Source organism: Synchiropus splendidus, chromosome 1 (assembly GCF_027744825.2).
Source record: "Synchiropus splendidus isolate RoL2022-P1 chromosome 1, RoL_Sspl_1.0, whole genome shotgun sequence".
Classification (NCBI taxonomy): domain Eukaryota; kingdom Metazoa; phylum Chordata; class Actinopteri; order Syngnathiformes; family Callionymidae; genus Synchiropus; species Synchiropus splendidus.
The window spans coordinates 47,432,258-47,451,719 of record NC_071334.1 but is presented as its reverse complement, the minus strand read 5'-3'; the positions used below and the strand labels follow the sequence as shown (position 1 = coordinate 47,451,719).

The following is a 19,462-nucleotide window of genomic DNA, read 5'->3' as shown; positions in this document are numbered from 1 at the left end:
AAAACAGTTAATGAACTCCACAACCGCTCACAGCAAAAGCATTTGTCCATCAGTGGTCACAATACAAGAAAGGCAGAGAGAAGTGAAGAACAAGTTTGACATTTCAGCAGCGGAAGTGGGGCTTCACACAAAGTGGCTGCTGATTAATATGGTGCGTGTAGAGGGGAAATCCTGCTGGGTGAGATTGACACCAATTTCAATGTGTCATTAGGCAGCCCGCGAATGAATAAAGTTGGCGCGACAAAGTTCTGAAACTTTCCTATGTCTTCCAAACACAACTTTAATTCACCTTAAGCTTGTCTGTTACATTAGCTCTGCTCTCATTTCTACAGATTGTCAGGAAAATTCCAATCACTAAACCCAAGAAAGCTGTTTATGCTTAAATTCAATGTAATGCCAATCATCCAAAAAAATCTTAATGCCTGAATTCTACTAAGCAAGTAGTCAAACTATAGCACATTTTTGTATCAAATGGTGTCATCTTTATTATTGGACATTACAGAGGGGTTCACCAGGATTTTAGTCATTGTTTAGTCGGCGCACATTTTTCAAACTGAAATATTTGCAGAGCGATATCATTTGGTAACTACAATTGTAAGCTCTTACTGTGGACAGATATTATGTTACTTCATATTTATATTAACAATACAGTACAATTTACATTTGTAACATCTGAGGAAAAAGGCTTTTAATTTCCCATGGCGGTGCAACACAGTTTTATAGTAACCAAAAAACTCTGTTGTTATTATTATTATTACTATTATTATTATTATCATTTCTACTAAAGCAATTCCACAAGGAGACAACAACACAAACACAAAACTAATGGTAAAATGAAGAAAAGCTTTCTTTTGTGGTTTTTAAAATATTGAGTAGTTTAAAATGCTCAAAACCACATGGTTTCTCATCACCAAATTTAGGTCAAATGCTCATGCTACAGACACACAAGGCTCTAAAACGAATGCAAATCTTACTGGTAGCAGGCAAAAAAAAAAATCTAAAACACAAAAGAAGATAAAGCCGGATCCTCCCACATTAACAAATTGGCAAACAACGATTTCGGAAATATTAAAGCCAGGAGTGTGACGACAGAAGAGGTGGGTGCAGAACCTTGTTGTGTTTTTTAGTCTGTGACTGTGTTCTGTCCGTTTTAGTTTAGGGGTTGACTGTGTAAGTGTGAAATGTCAGTGACAACGAGAGCATGCCTGAGTGCCCTGAGATATGTTGCTTCATGCCAGTGATTGAAGAATTACTTAAGATTTTGCGTTTTTAAAATCAACATCTGATGCTGCAGCAGTAAGTGACTCATCTATCAAGAAATGTATCCTATCGTTACTTCTGTATTATGGTGTGCTATTCCTCGCTGGTGCAAATCTTATCATGACAATGAGTCACACAAACAATGTAGCAAAGTGTTTATCTTATCGTGTCTAGGGTGTGGTTCATCATATGACCCATGTATTCACTATCCTATATACTATTTCCTATCCAAACCCAAAAGGTGCACATCCTGACCAATGTATCACAATATGAATGGTATTGTGTGGCATGATTTTGCACATGCATGCATGTAACCTAATGGGTGTGTTTTTACAAGTAAAAAACAAAACTGTAATAGCTGAGAGGTTGAATCAATGAAAGGAAGTTTTAGGGAATCTCATGGAGTAAGTCCAGTGGCCAGCACCACATTGTAAACAAGTAACAAGTGTAGTTTATGTCCTCAAGGGAAGGCAGTAAGGTTGTGTTGTGATAGAGGGTGCGACCATTAGGCCTGTGTATTGTGCACCGACATAAACATTTACAAGCCTAGCCTGCGCCTCAATACTTCTTCTGTTTAACTAGTAGGCCAACCAATCTCCCTGGGCCAGACTTGACACCTCCTTTTTGGCCCCCTGAATTCATGTGGCTTTTTGAATGCGATTTGCTCTTACTGACATCAATAGTCAGTGAATTGCCAACTCATTTCCTACTTACTAGTGTGTGATGAAGGTGATGCCTGCATTGCTTATGCAAAATGTGCAGCTGTATAGCATGCATCACTTAACTTTAATTTAGTGGAAGAGAAACATGCAGCCATCAGGTTTTTAAGTTCTCACCGCAAACAAGACCACTGGCCCTCAAAGGCTTTTGATGGTATGAAACCAGAGACGACTGAACTTGCTGCATCTTATTGTAACAGTCAGTTCCTCACCACTATGTAAGACACAACTTCCAATATATACTATAAAGTATACAATAATAACAGCCATAGAGATATATGGTCCATCATTATAAAAAAGAAATAAATACAGGTTGGTCAAAATGTTTTATTTTAAGTATTCATTAAATGTCTTGATTCCACTTTGTGTTTGCCGAGATTTCTTAACCTCTAGAAAAACTATGAAACTGGAATGCTCCCCCAATAAAAGTATGAATTCTTTTGTCTTGCAACTAAAGAAAGTTGGCTTATTTTTTCAGAAGTAAAGAGTTATGAGTAAGGAATAAATGATGAAATAAATACAGAAAAATAAACAAAAAGCCGGACAAATGAACTTGAAGCTTATGTTTAATGGTTCATCAAGAAAACAATGTTCTAACAATTCGAGACCATACAGAGATGCAGCCATCACAGGTGATGGCTGGTGAGGGCTGGGCCGGGAAGATCATTGGCTGTTTTGGCAAATTGACTTTTGTTCGCCTGAATGGATAATTGTCCTTCTATTTTTAAGTTGTTTCAATACTGTTCGACTGTCAGAAAGCTGTTGCATATCGAGTGAGCTCGAAGGAATGGCCTGACACAGCAGCTAAGTGGGGATGCACTGAAAGCCAAAAAGAGACCCCTAGGGACTGGGTCACTCAATTGTCCTGACGGGAGCTCACGCAAACACACAGAGCATGTGTGTCCACTTCCCCCAAAGACACAAACGACACACAAAAAAGCCCTTGTGAACCACTCAACCACAAAGTAATGCTAACCAGCAGGGAGGACCCCGGGCTCTCTCCTTAACATCCACTACAACTAACACAGTGATACACAATTGTTATGTTACAGCTTGTGGATTCAGCTTCTATCATTTTATTAGCATTCCCACCATCACAGCCCTTCGCATTATTTTGCTATTTGGTTGTATGTCATACTAGGTAGGTATCACTGGGCGTAAATAAGTCACAAAGTAATACCATATAATGAGAACTTAATGACCCAAAACATCATCCAGGTCTAAGTAATGCGATCATTTTTGCCATTTTAAACCAATAAATGGAAAGGCGGCCAAAAAAAGGAAAGTGGCAAAAGGAATTACATTTCTCCATCAAGTAAATATAATCATATTATCATTGCGAAGTCACCCATCAATAGTACAGTGAACAAATTAATCGAAAAGAGACACGAAGCAGGGTGGGACCGCGCGATGTGGTGACGAAAATGTGGGAAATAACACACATACAAGCACCGAGCAGTACCCCTCCCTGTTCCTTCCCCCCTGACGCCAAGGCCATTGGTACTACTTCCTGTCCCTCGTCTCCTTCAGCAGAACCGCTCTCTCTCCACTCAGACTGGACTGATCAGCAGCAGAGGCGAACACTGAAACATCTGACCTCTCAGCAGCTGAGGTTTCATGAACTCTAATACACTAGATATAGAGCCTGCTTTCCGATCTAAGCGGAGCGAGAACAAACAGTCTGGGCAGACAGCAGGTTCGCCTTGGGTGAAACCAATATACTGAAGAACCACAACGGTCTAAAAATACACAACTTCTCAGTGTCTCTAACATCAAGCAGCACAAGTACACAGACACAGCGACAGCTAAAAAAAAAACAAAAAAAAAAACCTTGTGATCTGTTGAAATTCTCGGTGAACGACAGCTACTTGGCGGGAGGATAACAGGCTCAATAAAACACTCCAGATAGAGAGACTGATTCCAGGCAGACACAAGAGCACCAATCACTTGAATGCTTTCGACGGAGACAGACACGGGGAGACAGTGAGGCAGCAGCATTCTTGAGAGTGAAAAGCCCGGAGCAGCGAGGAGCGGTGCCACTCTCCCCGTGTGAAGAGAGCCTCACAAAGATCCTCTATTATATTCAGGGACACTTTCTGACAGCCAGTGCTTAAAACAAGAAAGACAGATGCTAAATTATACACCTCATCATGCAGTTCAAATGCAAATCAGCAGCTGACTGTTTCTCCGGATCTTAAAAAAAGGCCCAGCAGAATGACAGATGTTCTAATCAACAGTGCATTCTATTGGAAGTAGGGAATTGTGCTAAAATACAAAGTGATGACAGACATAATTCTAGCCAAGAAGAGTTCGTGACCACTTATAAAGGAAACCAGCGGACTTATAGGGTTACTATGGTTACTGTCAGAGGCCATGACGCATCATATGGACATACAGTAGAGCACTTTTCCATCGCCAGCGGTTGTAGTGAACACTTTTGGATAGCGTGGGAATTAGCAGGTCGCACAATCCATCATGTCAACAAAGATACATATCATGCCACTTCAACAGAAATACTGGAAGATTTTACGTGTCATTTGTGTGATATTGTTTGATATTATATTCACGAATATTCAGCCTCCACAGATCAAAATATTGAAGAGTCAAAGCAGTGAGATGATTCGGTCACAAACCATCTACGGAATGCCGAGAAAACGCTGGTCATCGGCAAGTCCCGTTCCTCTGATAGAGGTTTACTTCTGCTTAGAATAATATTTGAAGCTCCTTTTTATTTTTCGGACTTCCTCCTTTCAGTGATGGTTAAAACACAAACAGGAAGTGGGTCAGGGAACTACATTCAAACTCAAACGCTGCCCCAAGGGAAACGGTAAACATCGCAAAGCTTTTAAAATGTAGCAATGCAACCACACACTATTAAATTAGTCTGGGGTTCTTGCCATCAAATTTATAGCAAGCTTCAATCCAACCTAGAAGACACTGAGTGAAGGTCACCAATTAAGCACACGTCACCGTCACCATCCTTATGAAACATCACAAACCTCAAGTCGGCTGTTACAAAACCTAACCTGCACAACCTTCCCTTAAAGTCCTGGCTGTTGAAATCACAAACAAGATTTGAAAGGCCAAGCCTGCATCAGGTAAGGCCAAAGTAATTTGCTGTAATTCAGCAAAAGAATACGAAAAGACATCTTGGTACGTGTGTTTTCTCACATTTTAATATAGATCGTATTAAGTAAATGCCTGGAGTAAAGCAATAAAATCATCAAAATCCCATCACACTTCATTATTAGTATTCCAAATACAGCCACAAATAGCATTTAAGTTTCACACAGAAATTTGGTTTAACTTTTGTTTTTAAATTGTGTTTCACATTTTAATGAAGGATAGATTTGGGTAAAGAAATGTAGCTCTTCTGCCTCTCTTGACCATAAGAATAACTATGTAGAGGCAGCTTTTGTTTCATCAGGCACAAGACATCAAGAATTATCATCCTGTTCATAATGCAGAGATCAATGGCGTTCAATTTGACCCCAGCTCACCTAACTTGACTCCATCATGTTGGACGACAGTTGACACGTGGTTTGTTTTTGTGCAAAATTAAAAGCCTTACAAAAACAAAAACTGCATTTCTTTTCATTCGGAAACAAATGTCCTCAACTTAAATGTTCTGGAATACAGTGTGTCCAGGATGAGAGTGTCAAAGGACAATGTTTCTGGTGCTGTCTTTGTGCAGACCTTTGTGCTGCTAGGCAGTGCACCGCATCAATCACCGAACTAACCAGCTGCCTCAATACAACCTGAGGACGTCACAATCTCACTCATTTTGCTTGACACTCGTACAACTAGAATAGTAAGTAAGGACCATTGTGTGCAGTGGCCATAAGTCCCGCTTTCACTTCAAAAGTCTCTTAATGGAGCCCGTTGTGACTAATTCGAGTAAATCTTGGGGATCGGTCAATGGCACCAGCAATTCATACACCAACCAAACCAACACGTTTCCATCCTGGCGAGTATGATGACAACGCGAGTTGATTTCTTTGTCCGTTCCTGATTTAGACTGGCATCGGAAACGGGCAGGAGCCATGTGACATCACATTTATTGCGTGCAGTGACCCAGACATGCCACCACAGGCTGTGAAAGATTCCACACTCTCGCACAGGAACACACACACCAGCACGACTTCACACAAAACGCAGATCAGATTTTATTATCCGTCTGTGTTTCCAAGGTTACTCTGCACTTTCTCATCTTTCCTTGCTGCTCACTTTAAGCAGAAGAAATGGACTGGTTTAAACCACTTTATTCAAACCAAAGTGTACATTATCTGATCAATGAAACAAGAATTGCCCTAAACTATATTGACTGAAATGAAGTTGGCTTTATTTAAGGACTCATTTAACTTATTCATATATAAGGAACATGTCAAACTGGAAACTGTACTAAAATGTACAATATGACGAGCAGAGATAAAGAGATAAAACAGTCACAAAAAAGAGTGTGATGTCATCAGCGTGAGCATCTTTGGGCTGATCATCTAACTATGAATTAGTAGATTCTGGCTGTTTGGAGACATGGAGAGGAGAGCGTGTTGGACGAAGAATTATTAATGTTGTCATAATAATAAAACATTGATTATATAGCACTTTTTAGAACACTGTTCACAAAGTGCTTTACAGCCAGAATGTTTGTACTGTACTTGCTCGGCCACAAAGGTGGATAGCTAGGTCTTCATTGAGCGAGAATTATGGTAGCAGGGTATCATATAACTGCAATCTATAAAAGTGAGTAAGATAGAAAACAGCCAGGTTTTCAGCCATGACGGTTTGCCGGGCAGTGGCAACAATGTTTATACAGAGAAGGGTGAGCCATTAAAAAATACAGGTCGCATAGAATCTGATTTGGGTCACTTCAGGCTGCAGTCTGAAGTGAGTCACATTGTCCCTACGATAGCTCAAATAGGGTTCGATGTCTATCTAATGTGACCGGCACAATTTAAATGTGGGAATACAAGATAACAACGCAAAATTCAAGATGTCCAGATCCTGATCGTTTTATTCCATGGCTCACAATCACTGAAACAATTTAAACCCAAACTTTCACTGCAAGAACTTGATCATGCCCCTAGCAATTCAACCAAAAGGATTTGCTGTCAAAAGTTGTTCTTGCAACTTGTTATGGCACATAAACAACTTTGTCTCTGTCTTTAATATTCTTATGGATATTTGGGAATTCATTGATAACAAAACTGAAGGTTCAATTTAGGTTTAATATATTTATATTTCCTCTTTTAATTGTTGTGTAGAACTGCAGAGAAACTAGTTGGATATTGGTCATCCAACTCAACTACATTGTCTATTGCTTCTGAAGTCTCTGATACAGACAGGCTGTCAATTGCTGAAACAATTTTGTTTTTTACTTAAGTCGTCTGGTACCAATATCGAAATATCTGGCATAAACTATCGAGATATGAATTTCTGTACATATCAATCAGTACGGATGCACCTATGCGCCGATACCAATGAAGATCGGATACCAAATATTGACCTCGTGCCATACAATGGGACTGGTCATGCAAAAATGACAATGCATAGAATTCCAACATTGGTATTTATTTCAACAATGAAGTTTTTAAACATTTACTAGAATTTTGGTTAAAACAAACAACCCTTGAAAACTATTCAAAATGAATATAAAATATAATATAACATTTGCAAAAAACAGAGAAAGTATGTGCAACACAAGCTGTAAACAGTGATAATAAAGAACCATAGTGCAAACAACCCTGAGAATGTCAAGCTCCGTATGTGATAACAAAAAAATAAAATTGACAATTAAGTTAAGATTTCCCTGCATTGAACAAAAACTCAAGTAGCTAAACATCTGGACATTACAACAGCGAATGCTCACTGAAATGCATTGATAAATTCTTCCTCAAACTTCCTTGGAGGCTTCCAGAGATGCTCTGGTTCGAGTCTAGACCAGTGGACTATTGGTCAACCTAAGGAATTATCCAAAATATCATTATAAATATGTACACATCCATATTCAATAAGCAGGATTTTCAAAAGGCTTTTACTTTGAAATGACACATGATGGTGCGGGCTTGACTCCGGTATTAAATTTCGTGGAGTCACTATCCGGTCGATACCCGATACCAGGATCGGTGCATCCCTACCGATCAGCCCTTATTTACATGTTATTTACAGTATTCCATTTGTCAATTTAGAAAATGGGCATAGGCTTCTAATTCTAATTGCGACAATGGCAGGACATTTACTGACTGATGTTCCATCTCATTCAAAATACCTTCATGCCCTACAATTTTGGACTAAGTACAGCAGCACCAGGTGTTTCTTGCACAACCAACAACTCAAACCTTCAGACCTCCGTCATGGAGTGGAGCACCGTGAAGGATAACTTTCACCTTTTCATTAATTGCTTTTATTGAATCATTTAATATCAATGTGGCCTACAGACAAGTCTGTGCTACATACAAATGAACTAAATGCACTACTTGTGTTTCAATTGAAACATCAACAATGAGGCAAATGTCAAGCGTAAAACCAGCATAACCACCACGATGTGCCTTGCTTACTTTGAATGCTGACTATGCGAGTGAGAGAGAGAGAAAACAGATTTTCATGGTTTGCTGGGTCAAACGCCAAGATTTATCAGGTTCACCACAACACAATCACAATAAACCATCATACCATCATAACCGTCCTTCTGTGTAACTGCCCAAAGATAGACTCAACTATGGGCCTGTCGGTCCATAAGATGAATCTGTGTGCACAAAAACATGACACTGAATCTAACGATAATGTAGATAACTGCATTTTTTATCTTCATTTACACTGTAGGGAAGGGGACCGGTGGGATTAACAGGTTAACCATGGCGCTATTGTGACACTGAGCTGCAGTTCAGGCAGTCAACACATCCTCACACTGTCATACCCGCATTCTGCCCCTACATTTTATTGGCGATGCAGCAGATCGCCTCTCGAGCCTGGGTCCACCCAAGACTTCCTCTGTGCAAATGACCACCTTCCATAAAGCCACACGACTCAAAAATCCCAACAAGGAATGTCCCCATGCGTTTCATTCTGCCAGCGTGCTGAATTTACATGAAAGCTCCAAAACTGGAAGCAGCAATCACGAACAAAGAAAGCACACGGTCAGAGAAAACATTTATAGATTTAACATGAACAAATGGGATGCAGAAAAGTTCTGGAGCAACTTCAACACAGAACTGCCAAAGCAAAAAGGGATATATGAATACTAAGTCATTACTTTTCCTTTCATGCACCATGTTTAGAGAAGCATTCCCAAATATCAATCCCAATATTCACCTGAGTCCTCATCAAGATCGCCTGGAAGAGAAGAGTCTGTGTCCTCAGAGGAGCCATGTTGGCTCCTCCAACTGATATTCCCCATTCAACGATCTTTTCAGGACAAAAAATCCAGGTGATGGTCTGAGCTTTTGTGCCCCGGTGGTTTGGTGGTCAGGCGGGTGATGTTGGCAGCCCAGCTGAGTGTTAGTCACAGGCTAACTTCTCCTCATGACCGTTCTCACTTGACTCAGACACGTTTATGTCCACAAATAGCAACACTGAGAGGAGGCATTGTGGCAGGGAGTGCTGGAGCCAAGCCGATTGTTTATCAAATAATTCCTCTCAGAAGCCTCAGTGGAAGAGTAGTAATCCCTCACAGGAAATCAGGCCAAGATCACAGGGTTGGAATCTGAATGATTCCTGAAACCAAAACCAGCAGTACCTGACAGGACCTGTAGACTGAGGCCCACCACCTCAAATCTCCCCCAGCCCCATGTGATCCTCTCTCTTTTGAAGACGCGGGTCGGCTTGGAAATGTTGCAAGGGCTTAATTGCCATCTCATCGATGCGTCCGCTGCAGTCATTACCCCACATGTAATCCATCCACTTCTCCAACTGATTCTCATTCTGTGCAGCCACTGGGTTCCCATCGATGCACTACCTTTATCCGCCCTCTTTCCCTCTAAGCCTTGTTCCCTCCCTCTCAGCGCTCCGTCCACGCACAAAAATAATTACAACGCTGCAAAAAAGCTGCATGAGAACAGCAGGCCTCTCATTCTGCCGGACCAAGAGGGTGAAACGCTGGCAGCATGAAACCTCAAGACTGCAGCATAATAGTTCGCTCATGCTACAGCCCCACTGTGACAGCTAACACAAGTGTCCTCGCATGATATCAGTGAGCTTATAAGGCCAGTGATGGTTTGAACTGGACATCTGTAACCAATCTCTATCATCAGCCCTTCTGGTTTGAACCGATGCACCATCAAATCTGCATCACTTCCGCCTGGAATTAGACAACTGGTCAGTCCAGCGGGTACAAAGGACCAGTATTTCCAAATGCCTCTTTTGTCTTCTGTGAAAATGCAATTTAAGCACGTCCAACTTCTCTTGAAAACTCTTTCACACTAGCTGAAGCGCAGTTGGTTGAGTCTGGAGGGATGTTCTCAGCAAACAGATGGCCATCAGAATGACTTACACTTCAGTGTTAAGACCAGGAATGCTCCAGAGCAAATGCGTTCCAAAAACAAACAGACACAGATTTCCACAGCATGTAGGTGCTGAGTCTAAAAAAAGAGTCATCCCACGTACGTTGCTTAATTCTGTTGACTGCCCAGTCAGAGACCAGGATAATTATAAAACTGACGTGACAACCTATTGTGTCACAAACCACACCTATGCACGGAGCAGAGGACACGCCAGGGTAGTGCTGAGAAAGCCAGACATTTTACAGTGAAATAAAAGCTGAATACTTATAAAGAGACCACAATTTAAATCACTTATATTATACCTGTGGGAGGAACATTGGAAACAGTACATGGTGTAGGTTCCCATCATCATATGGAGATTGTCGGAGGGATTGCTCACCATAAGTTAGCAATTCCTTCGACAATGAATGAGTTACAGCAGAGCCTTGAAACAGTAATTTAATTTGTTGCAGAAGTCGTTCAAATAAGAGCTCAAGACTCAAACCATTTTCCCATTAGGAATAATGTGGGGTTAATAGTACAATACATGTTGAACCATATCAGCAGTCCACTCAAGTTCATAATTTTGATTCTTGTGATAGAAATGAAACACAAAAACAGTTAGAAATAAGAATTAAAGCAGTCAGAGGACAGCTTTCCTCACTGCTTGTACCCTCATTTTTATGTATTTTCTTCCAGGCTCTCCTACAGTGTAATTCCGGGACAGTTAGGACAGAGTTATATATTCAGTTGGGATTTTGAAAAAGCTGTACTTGGGAGGACTAGTAACAAAGTTTAAAATACAAACTGACTCATGTGGTTCTTCATTTTGGACTTCAATATTTAAGCAACATACTGTTACTAAACTACTATGCTTGACTAGAAGAATTTATTTTTATTTTTTTTTCCCTACAAATATAGACTACCATGAAAAAAAAATTAAATAATGTACAGTGTACCACAAATATATTGTAGTAGTCAAGATATTGGGATATGAAAATAAAATTGTTAGTACTGATGTACACATTAATCTTCAGTAAAGGTACATCTACTTACTGTCATACAGTATAGGTGTTTGGAAAAACTATTTGAGCATCAGCTCAAAAACACTGGACACAAAATCAAATCTCACATACATAATAGTTCCATCCTTCACTTTTAATCTGTCCATTAACCTCTGTGAATACAACACTATGAAAAATATGAAACACCTCCGCCCAATTCAAGTTATTCGCCAAATAAGTCCAGTCCAGCATCCCCAATGGCATGCAATTTGTTCGCAGATTACAGTTTTGAGTGATGAAGTCAAGAGGGTGTGCATGCAGAAGATTGTGACTGGATGTCGGAACAGGAACTGATGACAAAACAGTGACTTTTGACCTCCACATAGAAGGGTCACAAAGTAGGTAGACTAGCTTGTGACACACATCTTACTTTTCTTCAAAACTTCACGTAGCCAAGAACACAAAGTGTGATACCATTGAACATCCCCACTCAGTCCACTTTTTCCAGATCACTTTGTCCCGCATGGCATCCTCTGGGGAACATATTTGGGATCGATGGGCACACTGGGAGAGAACCGAGACCACAGGCCAACAAGTGACCCAATAAACACAACAAGGTTGCCTGGGGCAGCCGGGCCGCATGTGAGAAATGATGCAAGAGGGAGTTGATTGATGGAACGCATAACAACTCACTCTCTGTAACGACCCTGTTTACCAACTGGTGGACTCCAATTATCAAACTAGCAGAGGCTTCAGCCAGAGCTGCCCTGATCACATTTAAAAATGTTAGCTCACTACAGTCTATGACAAAACAACTTATTAGTAAGTGTCAGTGTTTGGACCTGCATCCTACACAAAAGCACACTGCGTGTTTTTATTGAGCCGCAATACCATATGTAGTCATCTGTCTGCATGACATCAAATGAATCGGAAACTTCTGCGCCACTAAAGAAGGACTGAAGCCTGTGGTGGTCGACACTCCCACCCTGACTGTCTGGTTACTGTGTGTATTGCTTTTTATTGGCGTGCCTTTTCGTCTCTGTGGAGCATCTATCTCTCTAGTGTCGGTTTGGTTCAACTGAATGAACAAGTGCTTGCGTCCGATGATGTGTGCATGAAAGAATGTGAAGGTATATTTGTATTTTGTGCAGGAGGGAAGGCATCACCGGACTGGATTGTGTCCACACACAGTCAGAGTAAGGTATCTTGGTGAGCGGGCATGCATGAACACGCCACTAGCCAGTGTGTTTCTGCATCACTCATCAGGGAACGTTTTTCTACACAAGTCCGCTGTGTGACTGTTCCTGTTGGTTCATGCATTTCATGGAGCACCTATGGGTACAGCACTGTGAGCGTGTGCCATGAAAGCATCAATTCATATCACTTCTGTGTGTGTGTGCGTGTTTGAGTGAAAACTAAAGTCCCCTTAAGACATGGTCACATTAATACTCTTTCTTCAATATTCGAGGACCACAACTATTTAGACGTGTGTCTTCAGTGACCACACCAAGTTCACATTTGTATGAGGTCACAGTTTTGAGTGGGCTAATACTCCATAACTTCTGATTTAAATTAAAGAGAGCATGTGTTTGTGTTTAAGTACTAGGATGATGGAAACAGACGTTCTCGACCTGTGCACAGTAGTTATATTAGTAACATTTCATTGACTCAGAGTGAAAGTGTACATATTTGGTGGCGAGTGTGTGTGCTGGTGAATCAATGACTTGGAGCGACAGATAATTAATGTAATACACAAAATATATGACACTAGTTCAGATAAGAATGACGCGAAAGACTGGACCATCGATCCCTCCAGCTATCTATCATGAGTTTGCTGCTGCATGGAATAAAGTTTGACAACAATTCTGAACATTCACCTGGACCACTGACTCATAAAACCAAGACCATTTCTTGTATAAAAATATGTTGAACAAAGTTTAATAATCAACCTAAATACCTGAATTTTTTCATCACTGCTTTATTTTACTGTCAGCTTTCACAGGCTACATAGGTGAGTCTTTTCACATCAGGCGCATCCAAGATCACATCTGGGCGGTGTTCAAGGTCCGAGTGAAAAAATATTTTGGATGCATTACATTTGACAATCAAAATATATCTGACTCCAAAAACTACTACTACTAAACTATGCTGTAATGAAACTTTAAAAGAAGGGATCACTGATTTTGTGTCGAGTCTGTTACTATGTGTGTGTTTCAATGTATGAAAGCATCTTCTGCTGTGTTTTTATCGTGAACGCCCCAGTAGACAGGTGTGTGTGTGTGTGTGTGTAGGGGTATAAACTACAGGGACAGCTGGGGGAGTGGGATGCAAAAGTAGCTGCGGGGTGTTGAGTTTCCAGTCAAAAAGCAGTATGGGGGACCACCCTGTCTCCCCTCAGACTTCATGTGTGATGCTTTATAAAATGCCATGACACAAACATATGCTCCATCTGAGCAAGACGCGAGGTCTCGAAGTCTCCCCGACGCTGACACATGGAGACTGATTCAAGAAAAAAACATACTTAATACGTTGACGACTCCACACACCCAAAACCGTGACGTTTTACTCCAGCGAAACGCCGGCGAATGTAAAAGCCTCAGACTTGGTGTAAACGGATCTGCCACCGCTAGCTAGCCGCCGACATCTGTCTCGCAGAATTCCTCCAACGGTGTCAACTTTCCATCTTTTAAATCACAGACTAGCATTAGCTCCACACGGCTAACGGTGTCGCTTTATTTTGACTGGAGCCGAGAAAAGAGCAGCCAGGAGGCCCAATGAGAGCAGCGTAAACGGCGAATAGAATCACCGCCTTCGAGCGTTTTCAGTCGGTACATGAGACGGATCAAGAAACGGGGAGGCTTGTGATATTTAACGGGGTTGTGTTTGCCGTGAATAGCGGTTCGGGGCTTACCTTGCTTGCTCTCTATTTTGCCCGACATTTTCGTTTCGGCAGCTGTGCTCCCCACTTCAACAAAACGTTAGCTACCGACGAGCCTCGCCGTGTGTCTTCTGCGATTATTCCCACATTTCCGAAAAACGGTCGGGTCCGTAAGATGGTTCCGTGAGTGTGGGAGCGGGAGATCTACGACACACAAACATTGGTGCGGTGGAAATAGGCGTCTCGGTCCGTTGCTGGTTGCTTTTCTCTGGGTTCACCACGTACGTTACTGAGCTGGAAGGCACTCTCACTACACTGAGCCGCGCTTCGGTGCAACAGCGACTCCCAGCGGCAGGAATTAGAAACGCAGATCTGTCAACAAGAGCATGGGCGTGTTTCAGTTCAAGTCGACCACTTAAAATAAATCAGAACCTCCAACTAATTCATAGTCCTTTTATCCGCCACACGCTGAATTTTCTCAACATAATCTCAAACCAATCTCAATAAACCACGCGTCCTGACAGATTACGACAGAATGTGACGTAGAAGAAGAAAACCTTACAACACAGTGTGACTGTTCACTTCCATTACTGAATGAGAGGAGTTGCTCAGGGTGGCATCATGAATTAGAGAACAGATGAGCACTAGAATCCAGTGTTGCCTTCTACACTTCAACCTCACAACGAACCTCTTTACGTCCTCATCACCACATCCGTGAACCAAATCAACTTGCAGCATTCTAACCACTACATTTCCAAAACATCAGTCCTCCCAAAGTCTGTCTCCAAACTTCCCCACATGACTCTGATGTACTCCTTTCTGTTGTAACCCAATGACACACTCAAACAAGCTTAATATCTTCATCTCTGAGTTGTGTGTCTACACATTCATCCTGCCAGTGACCACAAGGGTCCTATGTATCATTTTCCCTTTCTTTCTGCAGCTTTTTTATCATCTCCTAAATCAACGTATTGGGTCCAATTTTGGCCAGAAAAGTTTTAATTCCAAAGTTATTCATTGGCCTCAACATCCCTACCGTAAAATTTATGTTATTTACCTATCTGACAGTGTTAGTTAGTACATCCTGCAAAGTTTCCCACGTCTCAAGTACGATTCCTCTGCCTGGTTACATTTTGTTTAACAAGCTAAATAAATATTATTTTACTTGGCGGCTGTTGTATCACTTGACTCTTTTTGTCTTCACACACCGCAGAGCTGGCTGGAATGGCCCAGGAAAGGGGCGTCCTGGCCCCCACACGAGAGAGGGAGGAAGATTTGTCTTCAGAAAACAGTAATAAACGTCACTCCTCATAAGGCTTATTTTGACCGACTGATTGACAGAACGCATCTTACGTGCTTCATTTGATCCCCTTTTAGGATCATGTTGGTAGAGTCTCTCCCAGCTACCCAGGGTGACAGGTGAGGGACACCCTTAACTGGTGACCATTCACACCTGCAGACGATTAACCTTTGTTTTGAGAAAGGGCAAAGAGGAAACCCTGGAAAGCACAGGGAGGACTGCTGCTTTAATATGGAATTGAACCATCGATTCATCCACACTAGCCTGGACACCCAGTTTGCCACATCTGTGTCATGTGATTAAAATGTGGCACATGTGTCTACCCCAGAGTCAGGGCCAATATGACAATATGACAACAACTGGACCAATATCTCAGAGCAAAACCAGGCTAGGTCTCTGGACCACACTCTGCTGGGACACCCGTTGTCTCCAAAAGAAAAAGGTAATTTCAGAAGCCAAAATATTTTGTAAGAACATGACCTACCCCTCTTACTTGTCCAGTTGGGACGAGTCAGGAATGTGACAGACACTTGGATCATGAAGCCTCCAGGACCTAGCATCTCACTGGGCTATGACATTGTCAGTGTTGCTCCCAAGTGAGTGATGATAACCAAGAATGGATGGGATTAAATTAACACGTTTCAAGTGTGTTAGGCTTCTTCTGATCGTAGACTTCTCAGAAAGGCCCATGATACACACCCATGACAGCAGTGTCTGAAATGTCATCTCACACTTTAATGCACCATCAGCGTATGAATTTGCCTCATGACATCCTGTGACATCTGCTCATGGGTTGGCGACCTGACCCTCGACCTGACCCACGAACCTGTGTTCAAAAACATCAGAATGACTTCAACTGCGTTTCATGTCAGCCGTCACCAGGACGCTACATCTTGTCTGTTCTGAAACGGCACCCCGAGTTTTCCCCTTCTCAACTTGGTAAAAAGACAAAACATAACTTAGCTCCAGATGCACTTTACATTTCTTGTATTTGAATAAGCAGACAGCACTTGCCCATGAATTATGGATCGGCCTGACGCTGTGATCATATTCCTGGAGTGATCTGGGTCGGGCGTTCGTGCTTGCAGCTGCATGCATTAAAGTACTGAGCTACTCTGCTAACGAGTTCATGCAGTATTTGCAGCTAGTGCATTTCATTGAATATCAAACTGAGGCCGAGAGCTTTGTGTTTACACCCCGCGTTCATTATGCACAGTCTGACGCTCGTGCTTGCGCAGCAGGAACCGCACCCATGGAGCAAGTGCAGGCGGAGCGGGGAGTGGAATTCCTGCACCTCAGGCTATGATAAAGGCACACAAGGAAGACAATGAACTTGAGAGCGATGACGGGCTTGTCAGGGCAGGTCGGGCTTCGCATCAGCCTGTCGCATGTCTCAGGCAGAAGGTCATCCGCTCACTTCGGCTGTAGCGTACGAGCTGCAACCAAAAGGATTCCGGGCAGCACCGTGCTAATACTGACAAGTCAGTGACATCTGTGGGAAACAAAGTCGTCCACAACTCGTTCAGACCCTCTGACCCGCGTAAGAATGAACGAGCAGGGTTTGTCGCTGCTGCCACCTGCGGGCCTTTTCAAAGCGCACAGCCCCGCGCAGAATACGCGGCTCTCGGTTAGAAAGGTTGAGCTAAAAAGAAATGACATTAAAAACGTGATTACTCTTAAAAGTCTGACCTTGTGTCTTCTCGATTATAGTTATTTTTGATCTTCTTAGTAGTAGCAGTAGCGGTAGTACCAGCTTCAACAACATCTTTTTTAATTTCTCAAATATTTTAGTAATATTTTCAGAACGAATGAAATTGATGACATTTACGGAGCATAACATGGGAACAACTGATGGTAAGAGAAAAAGGAACGCTTCATGGGACTTTAGAGAAGAGAAGTTTGGGGACAAAGCTTACCCCAATGATGAAATGACGAACAAAATCCAGGGCAGTGACATTTCCTGCCACAAGATGACGGTAAAGATCTGTCTTGAAGCGTCCATGGACCGTGAATGTCAGCTGTCTATCTATCTATCTATCTATCTATCTATCTATCTATCTATCTATCTATCTATCTATCTATCTATCTATCTATCTATCTATCTATCTATCTATCTATCTATCTATCTATCTATCTGTCTATCTGTCTGTCTGTCTGTCTGTCTGTCTGTCTATCTATCTATCTATCTATCTATCTATCTATCTATCTGTCTGTCTGTCTATCATCTATCTAGCTGTCTGTCTGTCTATCTATCATCTATCTGCCTGTCTGTCTGTCTGTCTGTCTATCTATCTATCTATCTATCTATCTATCTATCTATCTATCTATCTGTCTGTCTGTCTGTCTATCTATCTATTTTTCTATCTATCTATCTATCTATCTATCTATCTATCTGTCTGTCTGTCTGTCTGTCTGTCTGTCTGTCTGTCTGTCTGTCTGTCTGTCTGTCTGTCCGTCCGTCCGTCCGTCTATCATCTATCTAGCTGTCTGTCTGTCTATCTATCTATCTATCTATCTATCTATCTATCTATCTATCTATCTATCTATCTATCTATCTATCTGTCTGTCTGTCTGTCTGTCTGTCTATCTATCTATCTATCTATCTATCTATCTGCCTGTCTGTCTGTCTGTCTGTCTGTCTGTCTGTCTGTCTGTCTGTCCGTCCGTCCGTCCGTCTATCATCTATCTAGCTGTCTGTCTGTCTATCTATCTATCTATCTATCTATGTCTAAGTCACAGTTCAATTATGCTCATAAAAAACAATATCCTCGCACAAGCTCCTCATCCAAATCATGAACACATTTGCATACATTTTAAATAAAAACAATAAACAATACAGATTGATAAAGACAAAAAAAAATCACATTAGTAGGTTCAATTGATTCACGTTAATTCAGTGTCTTTGTGAATATATTCATGAATGTAAACTGCTGGCTTAGATATTGCATATCATGGTTCACTTAGCAAGAATAGCAAGAATGTATGCTATTCTTGGTACTTGTGTACTTGGTTCTTGGTACATGTTTATTAAACTTGGTCATGTGGTGCTGTGATGAAGCCAAATGTTTCCTAGTTAACATGGAAACAAGTGAAAGTAGCCACCTGTCAACATCAGGCCATTCCCCAGCCAAACGGTGGAGTCGAGCCTGATCTGATGACACAGTAACTGAAACTTTCCCCATTGCGAGTTTGGTAAAGTTCATTTACATGCAACCAAAGATAAAAGAACAAGTACAGATAGACTCTCGCCTCCCAATCAATGCCCACCAACTGACACACACACACAGATGCACACACACACAACGCAAAACACTACCTCAAAGCCAAGCTGTAAGTAAAACGCTTAAATCCCTCAATTGCGAAGCTCATTTAGAGAAAGCTAGCAGCTTGGATGCAGTCTGGTAACAGTAAGATCAGCGACCACTAAAGAACTCAAACTAATGAGTCCCTCAAACCAACAGTTGAAGTACATAGTTTATTGTTATTTGTCATCACATTTTCTTTGATACTGACACATAATTTTTTTCAACTTTTGCATCATTTGCTACCAACACACTACCTTAAAAAGGTTAAATGCTACCGGCCAATGATTTGATACAGTTCCTGAGTCTTCATCCTTTGTGTTTCAAAAGGTTTATTTATTGTTTCCCGGAAAAACTAACTAAACTAAATTATTGACAGTTTCAGTGTCTCAGAACTCAACATTGTCAGTGTCAAAGTCAACAAATAATAACATACTCAAAACTAAATAAATAAAATAAAAATAACAAATCATTGCATCGTCACATTAATGTTAATATTAATATTTAGTAAGCCTGCCATGA

General features: G+C 41.4%; 1 protein-coding gene across 11 annotated transcripts in view; it reads right to left on the bottom strand.

Moving 5' to 3' along the window:
• rapgef1b (Rap guanine nucleotide exchange factor (GEF) 1b) overlaps window positions 1-14,666 on the bottom strand; it is a 46,081-nt gene extending 31,415 nt beyond the window's left edge. For 3 of the 11 annotated variants that reach the window (XM_053854795.1, XM_053854796.1, XM_053854798.1), the window contains exon 1: window positions 9,291-10,079. In XM_053854795.1, the coding sequence (XP_053710770.1) occupies window positions 9,291-9,375 (85 nt within the window). In that variant the 5' untranslated portion in view covers window positions 9,376-10,079. Of the gene's footprint in view, window positions 1-9,290; window positions 10,083-14,371 lie in introns of those variants that run through there. The other 8 variants (XM_053854788.1, XM_053854793.1, XM_053854790.1 and 5 more) reach the window with 5 other exon arrangements.
• Between the last annotated feature and the right edge of the window lie 4,796 nt (window positions 14,667-19,462).